Raw genomic sequence first — 15954 nt, 5'->3', positions numbered from 1 at the left:
AGTGAGCAAAATATAATATTTACGTAATAGATCCATAATCTACAGTTGTATAAGATCCATAATCTACAGCTGTAGTTGTACAGTTATACGAAAATCATATTCGTACAAAACAATGTTTCGAAAATTCATATTTTATTTGTGGAAAAAAGTGAGATGAAAAGAGTGTTTTTAATACGAAATTTAATTTGAATCAATACATATTTAAATATATTTTAGGCATCTATATTTGTATATGTAATGTTTATCACCGCATGAATTGACACATCGTGCTGCAATATTAGCAATTTCGAGTAATAAATGTATAATATTGTACCGCTTTCATGAAATCATTATGAGGGTTGAGCTGAAATTGAAATTATACGAGGAAAAGTTCAAAACGATAAATCTACAAAATTGCGGCCGGTGCATGATTCTCGGCAACGTACCACAGGATGTGTAACATGTTATGAATGTAAGCACGTGAGAGAAACAGCCTGCCGCCGGCTGCACTGAGAACTGAAAACTGAAACCATGTTCTTCGGCTACTCCGTGGTAGGGATTGCACCAATTTTCCCGCGAAATGTTTATCGCCTCCGTTATATTCCTGGGCTCCTGGTAAACGTTTGTTTTTTGTATAAGGACGTGATAAGAAAACGTTCGATTTAAGTACCGATTCAACGAGCACGTCAGCATATTATATGAAATAGCACATCATTTTACAGAATCAGCACGTATTGTAAAGGCACCTTTGGGTGGAAAAAAGCCCAAGCGATAGGACAGTTTGCTGGTCGTAGATTGAGTTAATGATCGTTAGTATTGAAAGAATGCTAGCATTGATTTAAAACGTATTGCACTTAACAGTTACTATTATAGCTTAATAAAATAAAATTATGGAATTGGATATTAAAAATACTCTGAAATGGCAAAACGCATCACTTATTTTAATCAAAATTTCTTATGATCGTTGAAACAATCATTAAATAGCAGTTAGACTAAGAGGATAAATTCCTTATTCGTAAGAAAAATGCAGCATTTCTGTATCCTTCAAGAAACACCTAAAACATATATCTATCCTTAAAAACTTAACTATTCATCATATCATCTCATCCTTGGTTCTCTCTTTTCTCTTCTTCAACTCCACGCCTGATCCTACACCCTTATTTTTAATTTATAGGGCAAAAAAAATGTTTTTATTAAGTACAAGGATTGTGTTATCTACCTACAAATTTCACACAGCCGTATAAACCTTGACTGTATCACTAGTATGTTTTAGATTGGTCGGGAGATATTCCTTATTAGCAATACGCTGTCAAAGTACATTTATTATAAGCAAGAAATTCAATAAATAAATAAAAATGAAATTCATACAAGGCTATATTTCACGAGTAACTTTTTACGCTCGTATTTTTCAAATTCTATGGCAAAAATAAAATCGGTATGTAAAATACTTTTATTGTGTTATCGTTTAAATCACGAGAAGCGTTAAAGGTTTAATGTAAAAATCTCGCTAACGATAAAGCAGTTAAAATCTACATATCCACCCCCTAAAGAATCGCCCTGTCACTCAACCCTTCAACAATGTTTCAACATGACAATTAATCATGGCGGGAAATACATAGCTATCTTCTCCACCCGTGCTCCACCTCGGAAAATATTATTTGTTTATTTTACTATGTCCATGTGGGAAAATATTATTCACAAACAAGGAAATTTATTATTCATTAATATGTATAAGAAAACGAGGAACAAGTTTCTATTGAAATATCAATGTTCTCATAAAATTGAGACAACCAATATTTTAACCATAAATCATTTTAAAAGTAAGCGCAAAAAATAATAAGAAATACCTTTGCTTAGTGATTGACGAAATTTAAAAACAAATTTAGAAATTAAGTCGTAGTTGTCTTAAATGTGGGAAAATATTATTGGCGAACAAGGAAATTCATTATTTATTAATATGAATAAGAGAAAATGCGGAGCAAGTTTCTATTGTAATATCAATGTTCTTATAAAATTATGAGAACAAATATTTCAACAATAATACATTTCAAAATTAAGCGCAAAATAAGTAAGAAATACTATTGCTTACTTATTTACGTAACATAAATACATAGCATTAAGAAATTTAATATTGACTGTACGATTGTATAAAAAAGAGAAATTCGAAGTATAAATTTCCGATACCAATAATTGTGTTATTGGTTATAAGAAATGTAGTATTGATGGAATGTTTCGCAGAATTGGAAATAACTTTATTTAAAGGTTATTGCTTTTGCTAACTGGATTTCAAGGAGAGTTTCCTACTTAAGTATCGGGATTAAGACTATTATTGGAATCGAAGAGAAGGGTTTTAACCTATAGACTGGAACTTCTTTGATCGGGAATGTCGGTGTCGTTATCCGAATTAATATCAGATAGTTTCCTAGTTACGCGCAATTTGTTCAGAGTTCGGAGGAGCTATCATTGGGGAAATATCATCAAAACCCAGCAGTATTTACGCATTAAGCCGGATTGGAGATTAGATAAGCAAGTATAGGCAGGAGTTACTCGGATAAGTATGTATTATGAATCAATTAATTACATTTAATACAAAAAGGACACAAAGAGAAAAGATAATAATTGATGGCATAAAGTATGAGTGCTCGCATAGTAAATGTTGTTATTCGCAAGGATTTTATATTTCAACTAAAAGAAAGGCTAAGACAAGCTGTATTCACTTAACGACCAGGTTTCGAAGAGCAAATAACTCTTAACATATGCAAGTCATCTTCCCCATTTTATGAGCATACTTTACGCATATTTTTTTGCTTTTATCAGCAAAATAAAATATAAAAGTCAAAATAGGAAAAACTTAATTATTTTCTGCGTGGGTAACGTGACGTACTGTGCTGCTTTAAAGTAATTATAATATTTTACAAACTATTATCCACACCCAATGGTTCATAGAGTACCGCATCATATTATTAAATAAACAAAAAAAGATGATGGATAGAATGATGAATGTTACACGTATGTAAAGTGATCACTTTATGAGGCTATTACAGGTCGTAAGCTCTGTAAATATCCAGACTTCCATATTCTTCTTTATCTATGTTTAGATGAAAAAAAGTAAAATAACTCCTTAGTGGAGAAACCCAGATTTGTGACTAAGTATTTGGACAAACTCAAAATATTGAATCGATTGTTAGCGAAACAAACATATTTTGTCATTTTGATATTTTAAAAAATATCTCAAATTAAGACCGGTGTGATAACATTGCTTGGCCATGTGGAACAAATGAGGCAAGAAAGATCGATAATACAAACTTTTGATGCGAATGTAGTTGGATGAAAATACCATGGAAGACATTAATAAGAATAATTAATGTATGAGTAGATACATGAATATTCAACAACAAAAAATGCATGCAAATACAGTGACGTAGAAGTAAAAGCATCAAAAGTTTTTTGGTTACTGAAATTAGGCACGTACCTACACGTGTTTACAAATAAGTAAATTCAATAGTAAATAATTAACGATCAAAAATAATATAGGTACTTAAAACGTTAATATTTAAATTTCACCGGTATTTCGTTACTTGGAAAAATCCGGGTGGTTGGTTGGTTTAGTCGAGGGTTGGGAGTAAATAATTAATTTCCATATCGCCCCGGTGAAATCGATACATATTTAAGGAGGGTAACTAAGTTGGTGAAATTGAGCGGGGGTAAGATGTGCCATAAACTGCGGCGGTGAAGCACGAAACATGGTCAGAGATGTTCCGAGTTTAGTGAACCACCTGCCACAACCGACACCAATACACCTTTACATTATATATTATAATTAAAGGAAACCGTTTCACGGATTACCCACTTAAATCTTTACCTCAGCGTACCTAGTAATATATAAATATATGAATAGTAAAGACATAAGATATAATTGCGTCGCAAACATATCAGTTAAGTAGTGGGTAAGTTTCAGTCTCGATAGTGTAGTGGTTAGCACATTTGGCTGCAGTGCTGAAGGTCCCGGGTTCAATCCCCTGGAATGAGGGGGGGGCGAAATAAATATAACTGTTTCTTTCACTTTAATATTGATTTAATATATTACCTGAAGCGGAGAAGTGATTGCCTTACCAAATGATCAAATTAACATTGTATCAATTTGATGCAGTGTCCTTTGCACCATTGAGTGCAGATAAGGGTGTGTAATAGTGGGTACTTTATTTTTTTCAAATATTCTGTATTCATTTCAAAGTGTATGAAAATGTATCAAAGCTCTTTACCTATTCTTCATTGAGGGTACTGGTCATATACAATTGTTATATCACAACATATATTGTGTTGTATTCTCTAAAGCTGGATCTCCCTATTATACTTAATAATAATTGACAAAAGTTGTTCTATGTCATAATTTATGTAACTATGAGTATGTTTGTTTGTTTGTTTATATTTATTTATCTGGCAAAAAAATCTCAATTAATTTAAATGAAAATGCAACGATAGTCTAATTAAAAACTTATTGAGATGGAAAAATATGTTTTCATAGAAAAAACAAGTATTAAAAAAAATCAGCCTCCGAGAGCGATTGTTTAAGTAATAAAAAATCAATAATTTTATTCCAAATTCTGAATGAAAAAAATACATATCGTAAACAAAAATATACAGTTTATAGTTTCTTTAAAAAAGAAACTATTTATCTTAAGAACAATGTAAAAATACGTTTTTAGCAAACAAATTAAACACACTGAATTTCATTTGATACTATCACCAATAACTAGAAAACATCGAAATTTTACGATCAAACCGTCTCTTGCAAATTGTAAATGAAAATGATTTAGGCATAGTTTATAAAAAATAGGCCGACATAATTTTATGTGTCAATAGCTCTCATCTACCCACTCAACCAAAGCACTGCCTGCGTGGGAGCGGCCCTTAAGGAGTAATCAGCGAGCAAAGTGTAGAACCCGAAGTAGGGTAACAAAGTTTTACGAAACATTATGTTATCATTATTCATCAGTCGATTTTAATCAACCGGAGATAATCTGCCCAAGTTGAGTAGATTTATTTGAATATATTAAAATCTGGTGGTTCGTCTTTGGGTAAGTTTAGGTAAAGTGATTAGGTACTTTCGAAATAAAGTACCTATCTAGCTAGGTTTGTACCGCATGAAATTCATAATTAATAGTACATATATATATATATATATATATATATATATATATATATATATATATATATATATATATATATATATATATATACATATATATATATATACATATATATTTATATATATATATATATATATATATATATATATATATATATATATATATATATATATATATATATATATATATATATATATATATATATATATATATATATATATATATATATATATATATATATATATATATATATATATATATATATATATATATATATATATATATATATATATATATATATATATATATATATATATATATATATATATATATATATATATATATATATATATATATATATATATATATATATATATATATATATATATATATATATACATATTTATAGAGGGCGGTTTTAATGCTAACCCACTCATATTAAAAAAACAGTTAACAAAACTTTGAGCATTCGTAGAAAAATGATAAGTGATGGTACACGTACCTTCAATTCAGTAGTATGGAATATCTCAAGTCTCATCTATATCAAATATCAAACATCTCATCATATGAAGATATCCAAATCTGTGATAAGTGTTTTTTTTTTTATCTATACGAAATACAATTTGAATTAATGAAGAAAAACATTCCTAAAACTGCCCTAGTGTGATCGGCCGAACATTTTGAACATCCTTGCCCAAAATACAATTAAACCACAAAACGTAAATACTTAGCGTACACCATCAGGTTATAGTTTACAATTTAATATTATACGTAGTAGTATCCATATAATCATCTCACCTGAATAAATACATTTCCTCGGTACGGCTAAAATATTTTACGAAAATTTTGCCTAGACTTTAGGAGAAGTGGGTATAATGTGAATATAAAATCCTTGTTATATAACCCAAAGGAAAATTGAAAATTTTGAGGCTCTGATAAAGTAGACTATAACCATAGATCGGGGGAAAATATTACCCCCAAGAACTCAGCGAAGACCTGAGAATATTTTAATATCAAGATAACATAGAAATAACATTAGCAGAATTAAGGTTATATTTTATTTAAGGTTTCATTATGATATTCGGATTTCTGGTAGATCAAATAATTGCGAGGTAACCCTCAATAAAATAAATTTGGTTAGAAAGAAAAATCAAGTTAAGAATGTAACAGGTTCGAAATGTAACATATTTTTATAAGAATAGAGTACTACATATGTTCATCTAAAATTGTACACATTTTCACATGTGGATTGCCAGAAAATGATGCTAGCAGAGTAGTTTTCTTTCGATTTCACACGGAGAATCACAAGCGACCCTCAAAGTTCATTCTTTCTGACCCTCGTTCGCACCTAATGGTGTATAAGGCATCAACTCATCGTCGCAGTGTTATCAAAATCGTTTATTACGTGAAGGCAAAATGATCAGTCCTGCGCTTCAGGTACAAGTAGAGGGTGATATGAAAAAAATAGATTATATTTTTTCTGACATCTCCAGTACGGTAACCAAACACGCTTTGTAGGCAGACAAAACATTGAGTATAATACTGTCGTAAAATGAGTGCCAGTACCTTTAATATAGTATTTGTATGAAAAAAACAAATAAATAAGTACTCATAATTTCGTAACAGAGGATTGAAAGTTGCATATATATAGCTACAAAAATTAGCTATTCGTTTAATGAAATTACATAATAACTGAGAGGGAAAATATAGAGAATAGCAATAGTCATTAGCTTACATCACTCTACTGCGACACGAGGCTATTGATACCGATCTAAGAATGTCCGAATTGCTAAATTTCCCTTTGAATTTGCCTCAAAGGGCAGTTGTAGTTTCGGAGCGAGAGTACCCACGGGTGTGAACACAAAGAGAGGATAATATGTAAATTCCGAGGCAATTGTTCTATTAACTATTAGTCCCTCGGGAACAATGATGGCCGACTGAAATAAATTTAATCAGAGCCCCTGTTTCAATATGATTGGATGCATTGTTTACGGTCACACTAGCAACACATGTCCCAATGAGATAATTAAGAATACGAATAACAAAATGAATTGAAATAATAAAGTTCAAATATTTTTTTGCATTTGAAATGTCAAATAGGGGTAAATTATTAAGTTTAGCGGAAATCTATTTTGTTGTTTTTGTATGCCTCCGTCACAGTTAAAATTTTTTCCGCGATATTTCAATAAACTAAGTTAAAAATGTACCGGAAAAAATACATTTAAATCATTCACGTGTTAAATTAAATTTTGTGGTTTATAATAATGTATATGTTTGTGCATGTATGTACGAATGTATGTAACTATAATATATTTGTTTATTTATATATGTATATTTAAATATATATTATCTGTATTACATACTATATTCCATATATTGATGTTTATAAAAGTATTCATTTATTTTGTTTTAAATGTTAAAATTACTGTGTATTGTAAAGCGTTCTTGAAGTGATTTCTCACGAAAACGGGGCTATATAAATGATCCAATAAATTAATTATTTATTACACAGGAGGGGGTGATTTAGGTTTGGCATTAAGGATGAAACGTTAACATATTCTTTGGAATTACTAGTCAAAAAAAGAACATAATAAATAAGATAGTTCATATGAATACTCTGATGTTTAAGTTTAAATTTCGGGCTTTAATTACCGGAGTCTTACATATTTTTTTCTCACTTAATTTGCAAACGACATATATTCGCAAGTCACATTTGATTTATTTTTATCTGAATTGGCTAGTTGAATAATAAAAGTAATTTGTTTACTCTCGACGTTTTACACATAGTACGATGGACTTTTGAGAATATTCCCATAATATGGGGTCGAAACCCTTTTGACACACAAGGAGGATTGTAAATTTGAAAATGGCTTAGGTCATAATATTCTACGGAACTATAATAAAAGGCCGGAGCGAGTGAAATACCGAAATATCTATATATATAGTACATAATATCCCGTGAACAATAAAATAAAAAAGTAGAATAAGTCATAGAACGTTTAAATGCGCACTGAAATTTACTTAAAGGCGCCAGTACAATTGAGGGTCCCCATTCTTAGAATTTAACTATTAAAAATTATGTAATAAAAAATCCGTAGCATTTTACTTCATATTTACGGTTCCTAATTTTACAGTTCTTAAGGATAGTACTGTATTTATGCTATCGATTTCTAACGAAGTTTTCTGTTGACTTTACTATGCTTTGATGTTTTAGCTAAGATAAAAGTGATAGTCCTAAAATCCAGTTTTAATAAAATTAAGCCGAATTAAACTTTTGTATTAAAATGAGAGAGTAAAACTTTGAGAGTATTTTTTTTAAAATAAAATGTCAAGCGCTTGTTGCGTTTATTCCTTTTAAAAACACGTTTTTGTTGTTGAATACGAGAAGCACTTAAATTTGAGTTTGTGTATAAGCTTAACGTTGACAGAATCTGGAAAATTGTATTATTATAAAATGTAGAACACGGAATAGTTAAAAGACTTGAAATCACAACATTTTGAGTGTATCCAAATCCTTTATATTCATCTAAAATGGTGTGAATACTGGTCAAATTGTGAGTTTAATAAAAATTGAAAATCATGTTTTTAAGTGTCTCCCAGTATGTAAAATAATTCGGGAAGGATCTTGCACACTTTTAAAAATAAAAATGATGCCAAAATAAATATAAGGTGCTGGCAGTTAATAATTTTAGGCATATAACTGAGAAAAAAAATTAGTTTGAAATTACAAAAATTCTTCATTTTAATCTTTAATCATTTTTTCAAATCCCAAAGGGTCCTTATTGCTTAAAAAGCACGACATTTAACGATCTTCACTAGATAAAAGTAAAAAACACAAAAAAATTGGTGATTAGGGAGTGTCTTTTTTAATGGGTTTTTACAAGTTTCAAAAAAATAGTCACAGTAGATTTTAAGAAATAGTGGTATTTACTAAGGTAAACTTATATTAAAAATGGATAGATTTTACCACAAAGTGACTGCTGAATCGATTAATGAAATTTTCAAAAAAATATTGATGACGATAGAAAACATATCAAGAGGAAGAGCTGTAATTCACACAATAAATATTCTTATTGCAGTCACTAACCTGAATTTGGCTGGGCGTTGGAGTTGGGCCGGGCCGACGGTGCTCCGTCTCTCGCTTCCACCTCCAGGGCGTAGGCTCCTTGCTTCTCTCTGTCGAACACGATCTTGGTGAACACCTCTCCAGTCTGCAGGTTGATCTCGAAGAAGTCCTTTCCTTCGTTCCTGGGAGAGTCCACAACGTAGTAGTATACCTAGGAAAAAATACAAAGTTCAGAAAAAGTTACATGAACAATTAATACCAGAGGCATATTTTTTTAACAATGGAGATTACAGTTAGTAAATATAAATTTACAATGCTCACTGGAGTTCTGTTCTAACGGTACCGTAGAATGGGGCTACTTGAACTTTGATGTGTTACTTGAGCCCAGTACAAAAAAGATATTTAAATATGTATTTGGTCTACAATAATGAATGTATCCTGACAATAAGTGCCACCTGTCAGGGAAACAATGAATCGTGTCGATACGTTCATTATTGTAGACTAAATACAGATCTAATTTTTTTTTTGTACTGGGTTCAAGCAACACATCAAAGTTCAAGTAGCCCTGTTCTACGGTAATATTTAATATAATGTGACTATGTATTCACTGTTATATTATATGTGAGATTAATTCAGAATAAGTTCACATATATATTTTTAGGAGAGAGCCTGAAATAATATTTTAGTTTAATATGCTTATAATTTGACCAGTTGATGACAATTTTTGATTATTTACTAACATTAATTAATTAATTAATTATCTGATACTGGATTTTTCACCTAACGGATAATATACCAAAAATATAAGTATTATTTCTGTTTTTTTTCTGTGGAGTTTTATTTATTAATTACAACATTTAGATTATAAGTCACATTATTTACAATACAAAGCATATATAAGCAATAGCAAAGATATAGAATTAAAAATCCAATGCCTGATATTAGTACAAATAAATAAAAAATGTTAGTATTCTTCATTACTTTTGGACATTTAGCAAACCTTGCATAAAATTTGTTTTCGAAAAATGGTAATAAAATCTACCTGGTTGTTAGGGAATGTTCCATCTTTATCGATAGCATTGACTTGTGTAACTTTGGTTCCGATGGGTTCTCCTTCCAAAACGGTTTCCTGTTCTCGTTCAGTAAATAGAGGAATCTCATCATTCACATCCTCCAACATGATATAGACTGTGGCCTCAGAAGCCAGTTGTTGAGCTCCGTTGTTCTAAAATCAAGTGAAAATTCAAATCAATCATATATCCCAATACAAGAAGGATATCAATTATTGAAAACAATTTTCTTAATAAGCAGCAATGCAAAAGTTGTGATAATTTTGAGAAAATGATTGGAAAAATATTAGGGGCAATATCGAATAAACATTTATAATCTACATAGTACTAATCATCCTAATAGTAATTATCTGTAAAAAGGGCACTGCAAAAAAAATTGCTCATCACTGATGTAGGGGATTTTTGTTTGGATAATTGTCTGCCTCCGTAATATAATAATAAGAGTATTTGGTAACATAGCTGGAGATCCCGGGTTCGATGTCCAGGGGGGTAAAAATAAATTTAAGAACTTTTTCACTCTAACATTTATTCAATATTATCCTGGACTGGTATCTGTAGCGCAGGACATTTAACATTGCACCAATTTGATACAGTGCATCATCAGTGTGGGTAATGGTCAGTAGTAGATGTAGGGGCTGTCAGGGATGAAAGTAATAATTGATAGTTGTAACCAAAGTTTTATAGAAATATAAAAAATTAATAATAAAAATCCCCTACACCAGTCAAAAGTAACCTTCTTTGCAGTGCCCTTTTATCAGCCAAGTAGTTTTAAATTAAATTATACCCTATCTTTTATTTGAATTTTCAGTTTGATTATATACCTACTAATAGATTTAAAATAAAAACTAAGAAAACTATTTGTAAAAGCAAGATATTCAAAGAAATTTACCTCCACTCGAATGGTCAAATTGTATTCCTTGATGCTTTCATAGTCCAGGGGATGGTTGACTTTTATATCAGCCCATGTAAACCCGTTGTCCGCTCTTTGTTGCAAATAGAATGTGTGAAATTTATTTGTCTGAGCAGTTGATCCGGGCATTAGTCGATAAAATACCGTTGGGTTATTTTCTATACCCGAGCTGTGGAAATTAAAAATTATATTAGGCTTCGTAGAGATGCAAGGCATGCATTACAACGACACTACTGCAACGTTCACGAGACAACATTCATTTTATCTTTTTTGTACTACAATTAATAACCTAATTGACCAGGGAAAAAGTAATGTGGCACTTATTGAAAATCCTAAATCATTTAAATAAATAAATCAACATTAATTTACTCCAGTTATGCTGGTGTAAATCATATATCAGTGGAATGAATCAAAAGTTAAGTTACTTTGAAAATGTATTATAAAATTTAGATGTATGTATATTGTAAATATAAATGTCTACAAAATATTTTTTATGTGAAGACAGTATATAATTCTTTGAATTTACAGGGCTTACAAGCTATAATTGGCTAGCGATCACTTTACAGACTTGTGTAACATCGACCATTCTGCACATGTTTAAACATCCGTTGAACTTGAATTTACCAAACTTGTGTATATGATATTTTTTAAGGACTATGTTGTAACTGCCACTTCTTGAGAATTTTGTGAGGTAAATAAAGACGTGCTTAAACGTAACTTAATATCATCATAAATAAAAAGTAACTAACAAACCATCACATCGCTTTACTGCAGATAGAATAGAATCTTTGGCTTCTTCCACATTAATGCATCTCTTCATACATACCCGCCGATTATTCTGACTCCTGAGCTGTTCACTTTCAAATATTTTTAGTACTCGATCATACCAAGTTTTCTACCGTCTTCCTCTGCTTAACTACATTTACCTCATACATATTTAGACCGTTCTTTCGTCACTCATTTATTCCAGGTGTCGAACCATTTAAACACGTACCTTTGAATTCCTTTCTTATTTTACCTTTCTCAACATCTATCATATTTTGCCACACATTCGTCTGAGTGATGCATATTGACTAGATACTGATTTTTATCCTTCTTTTTCCAACTCTATGCTTCGCTTCCACACATAGGGCTAGTACCAGGACTCCATTGTGCACAGCTAGTTTAGAGTTAGTTAACAAACATTGCATCATCAGCATACAAAAGGCAGACAGATGGATCGTTTAAGCTCCAATATTTAGACCTTTCAGTACTTTTATGTAATTATCCTGTTTAGAACAAACATCTAGGCGACATCCCTGTTTAACATCGTTAGACATAAACCGAGATGATAACAACCCACTTCCCATAATGCATGCAGTGCTATCCTTGTAGGAGGCTGCAATGTCCTGGATAAGTTTACTGCTCACTCCATACTCTCATACATTCCATAATTACATTAGATCAACTTCATCGTATGCCTTCTGCAAATGCACAAATGCACAGAAGAGTCTTTGGTTTTTTGCCAAAAACTACATAAAAAAGAGATTGTATTTTATAAATTGTGGTTACTCAAATATTGTTTAAGTGCTTCAGTTACTTTTCCCTGCTCTAAAGCCTATAAGTAAAATGTTACTTTCAATGCTGTTTGGCGATGATGTCTACTTCCAAGGAAAAAATATTTTTATGATACTTTATTCTTTAAAATTAAAATTTTTACTTCAAGTGAAATTAAATAAATGATCGTTAATTTTCAATGAAAGCTATCACGAAGAATGTGAAAGCTAATTTTAACACATTCAAATGATATGCATACTACCAACATACATAAATATTTTGTATACAAATAGAGTAGATACCTTCAAATAACTAAATATTATGAATTTAAGTTATATGAATAATGCTTCCATTTTACGATTTTTTATTATTAATAAGGGCTATTCTGCTACATTTATGAAAACAAAGAACACTGTAAGAAAAGCTCAAATTTTTTACTGCAACTACACAGATGCACTCATATATCAATATATTTGCTTTAAACAGAAAAATACTATGAAATACACATTTTTCAATCAGAATATGTGTAAACTGACATTAATTTAATTTGTAAGAAAGTATTTTTAAATTTTACTTCTGTAAATATTATCAAATAAACAATGGTGTCCATTTCCATTGCCAATATCCATAAGTAAAATTGATTTATTTAAAAAATCAAATAAAACTAAATATATAATTGTCTACAGAACAGCCCTTCAATATAATATGAATGACTGCTACTAAATATTACTGGAATCAGTTACAGCAAATATAAATTAAAAGTGAAACAGTATTCTAAGTAGAAAATCAATTTTTTTTATTAGCCCAGCTTCATGCGAACTATTGGTGTTGTATATCTTCCTACAGGCGTTGTTTTTCTTCCAAATATAGTGAGAAAAATATTCAATTTTGCATTGCCAGAAGAATTAAAAGAATTAGAACCTTTAAAAGGAGAAAAGAGATGTATGTACTTGCTGCAAAAATATAAATATTTTGTTTGCGCAGAAAGTGGCAATATATATTTTTTTCATCCAAAAAGTTTTTTATTTTTTTATTTTTAACATTATTGTTTTATCATTAATAATTCCTTTCAGTTTTCATTATGCATAATATTAGTAATTAGTGAGGTTAGTATGTGTTCATTTTTCATTTTCTTTTTTTTTTGTGGGGTTGTCATACGTGTTACCTGTGTTCCCAAAATTCTTTCATGAAGCAGTGCATCCCTTCTAGTGTTGCTTTATTAGTGGGACTATATCTGGGAAGACCTTATGAAAACCAAGTGATTTTGCAAAAAAAATATGGATTCATCGAAAATGCACGAGAATATAATGAAATGCATATGAAAATTAAAAATAAGAAGAAAATGCGTCAATGTTTGGGGTGATTCTGTCATATATTGTTAATAGAAAACACCAAAGCTTATACCCGTCCCCATGTGTATGACAGTGCAACAACATTCAGTGAGCCGGGTTGGAATGGCAGCTGAGCGGTTACTTACTCGCGCTGGGCGTCACAACTGCCGCTAATGAGACACCATCTAATGAGACTAGTAACATAAAGTACGGAGTACGAATATGGGACGGGGTTGTAACGCCACACACCACACTGCGTGCAAATAGTGATGGGGCTGCGTGCGGTGCCCGTGCGCCAAACACTGAGGCCACAGACCTGGCTTTGACCGACACGACCTTGGCCCCGACGGGCAAGTTCTCTCGAATGTAGATGGGTCCGTACACCACGTGGTCCCACACGGGCGGGTTGTTAGCGCGGTCCACTACATCTATCTGTACTTCCACAGTTCTGGTCAAGGGAGGAAAGCCCTTGTCTTGAGCCATTGCTTCCAACTTGTAAGTTTCTCGCTAGCGGGAAAACGGTAAATGGAAACAAAGAAAACCACGTCGTTAGTAGTGTTAGGGGTCTGGGGGCCGGGAGGAGAGGTCGCGACTGGTCGCGGCCCCTCGCCCAGGGTGATACCAACCTTGCCTTTACACAGGTCACTACTGTACCCACTGTGACATTCTCTTTGATGTGAACGGGGCCGTACGTGGTCTCATTCCACAGAGGAGGCTTATTGTTCCTGTCTACGACGTCTAACTCAACGTCCACGTCCGCGTGGGAGGGCGGCTCTCCCTGGTCCGCCGCGCGCACCCGCAGGCGGTATCTCTCTCGCTAGTAGCGGAACACGGGAGCGGAATCAAAGGTCAGCGGGGGGCAAACAAAATCATAACAACAACAAAATAACCTCCATTGCTAAACAACTTAATCAAATCATAATAATAACAAATTTACTCAATAATGTCACAAATAACAATGAAATAAATAGATATCAATGACTGCGACAATTTGACTTGTGAACATTTTATCAAGACAGTTAACTACCTTTCTGTGACTTCATTCTTCCAACATGACACCACTCAATCAGGTCTCCATTCAAAAGTAATTTAATGCTAGGAAAATAAAAATAAAATAATAAAGTTATATTTTACACTACTTAAGCTACTGTACAGAACAATCATTCCTCAGTCGTTCTAGCAACTGAACAGGATATGATGTCATATATCCACACATTATACTTGATATACAGATATATCATATACCTACTTACTGGATAACATCCCTGGATGTGGCCAATGCCGAAGAAAACAATTGTGCAGTTGAAAAGAACAAAAAAATGATGATGATAATAATTTACAAGATTCAAATATACACAAGAAATATAATATGCAAAAATTACTTAAAATTTATACAGAACTAAACTAAAAAATAAAATTTGAAAGCAGGCATGGCATGCGGAGCTTTGCATTCTCATAAAATGGTAGGAAAAGGTCAGGATGTCATAAAGTTAATTTATCTTGACCTCATGTTTACTAATTTACAATGGAACGACACTCATTGAAATTAAAATAAAACGATGGACGTTTAGTATTGAAAATATTTATATTACAGTACGTCGCCCCTTTCACAGAAGGAATATGTCACAACTTCCGGTTCACAGTCAGGATACTTTATCTTTTTACAATTGTTTTTAGTATCCTGACTGTCCCCGCAACACATATATTTATACAAAATATATATTTATAAGATATTATATAATTCCACATCTCCTTCCCTGAAAACAAACCACCAAATGAAATATTATACAGTATGAGCCTGATCATGAGATGTCGTCTGATGGAATGAGATAAAGGAAATGTACAAAAGGTATGAAAGAAAGGCCATCGGTGACAGTAGCCATGGTTTGCTGCCAATCTGCAGTGGCGGCCT

The 15954-nt window shown here is 31.7% G+C and overlaps 1 protein-coding gene across 6 annotated transcripts in view; it reads right to left on the bottom strand.

Annotated features, from left to right (window-relative positions):
• CadN (neural cadherin) overlaps positions 1-15954 on the bottom strand; it is a 385766-nt gene that overhangs the window by 220739 nt on the left and 149073 nt on the right. For 3 of the 6 annotated variants that reach the window (XM_088257634.1, XM_088257638.1, XM_088257636.1), the window contains exons 9-12: positions 14669-14859; positions 11155-11344; positions 10238-10420; positions 9217-9406 (exon numbers count right to left, since the gene is read on the bottom strand). In XM_088257634.1, coding sequence (XP_088113760.1) covers positions 9217-9406; positions 10238-10420; positions 11155-11344; positions 14669-14859 — 754 coding nt within the window. Of the gene's footprint in view, positions 1-9216; positions 9407-10237; positions 10421-11154; positions 11345-14358; positions 14550-14668; positions 14860-15954 lie in introns of all 6 variants that reach the window. The other 3 variants (XM_088257635.1, XM_088257639.1, XM_088257637.1) reach the window with 1 other exon arrangement.

This window comes from Brachycentrus maculatus, unplaced genomic scaffold (assembly GCF_059751285.1).
Source record: "Brachycentrus maculatus isolate JH-2025_06_01 unplaced genomic scaffold, ASM5975128v1 h1tg000086l, whole genome shotgun sequence".
Taxonomy (NCBI): domain Eukaryota; kingdom Metazoa; phylum Arthropoda; class Insecta; order Trichoptera; family Brachycentridae; genus Brachycentrus; species Brachycentrus maculatus.
Note: the sequence above shows the minus strand (reverse complement) of the source record. Positions and strands in the feature narration are given on the sequence as shown.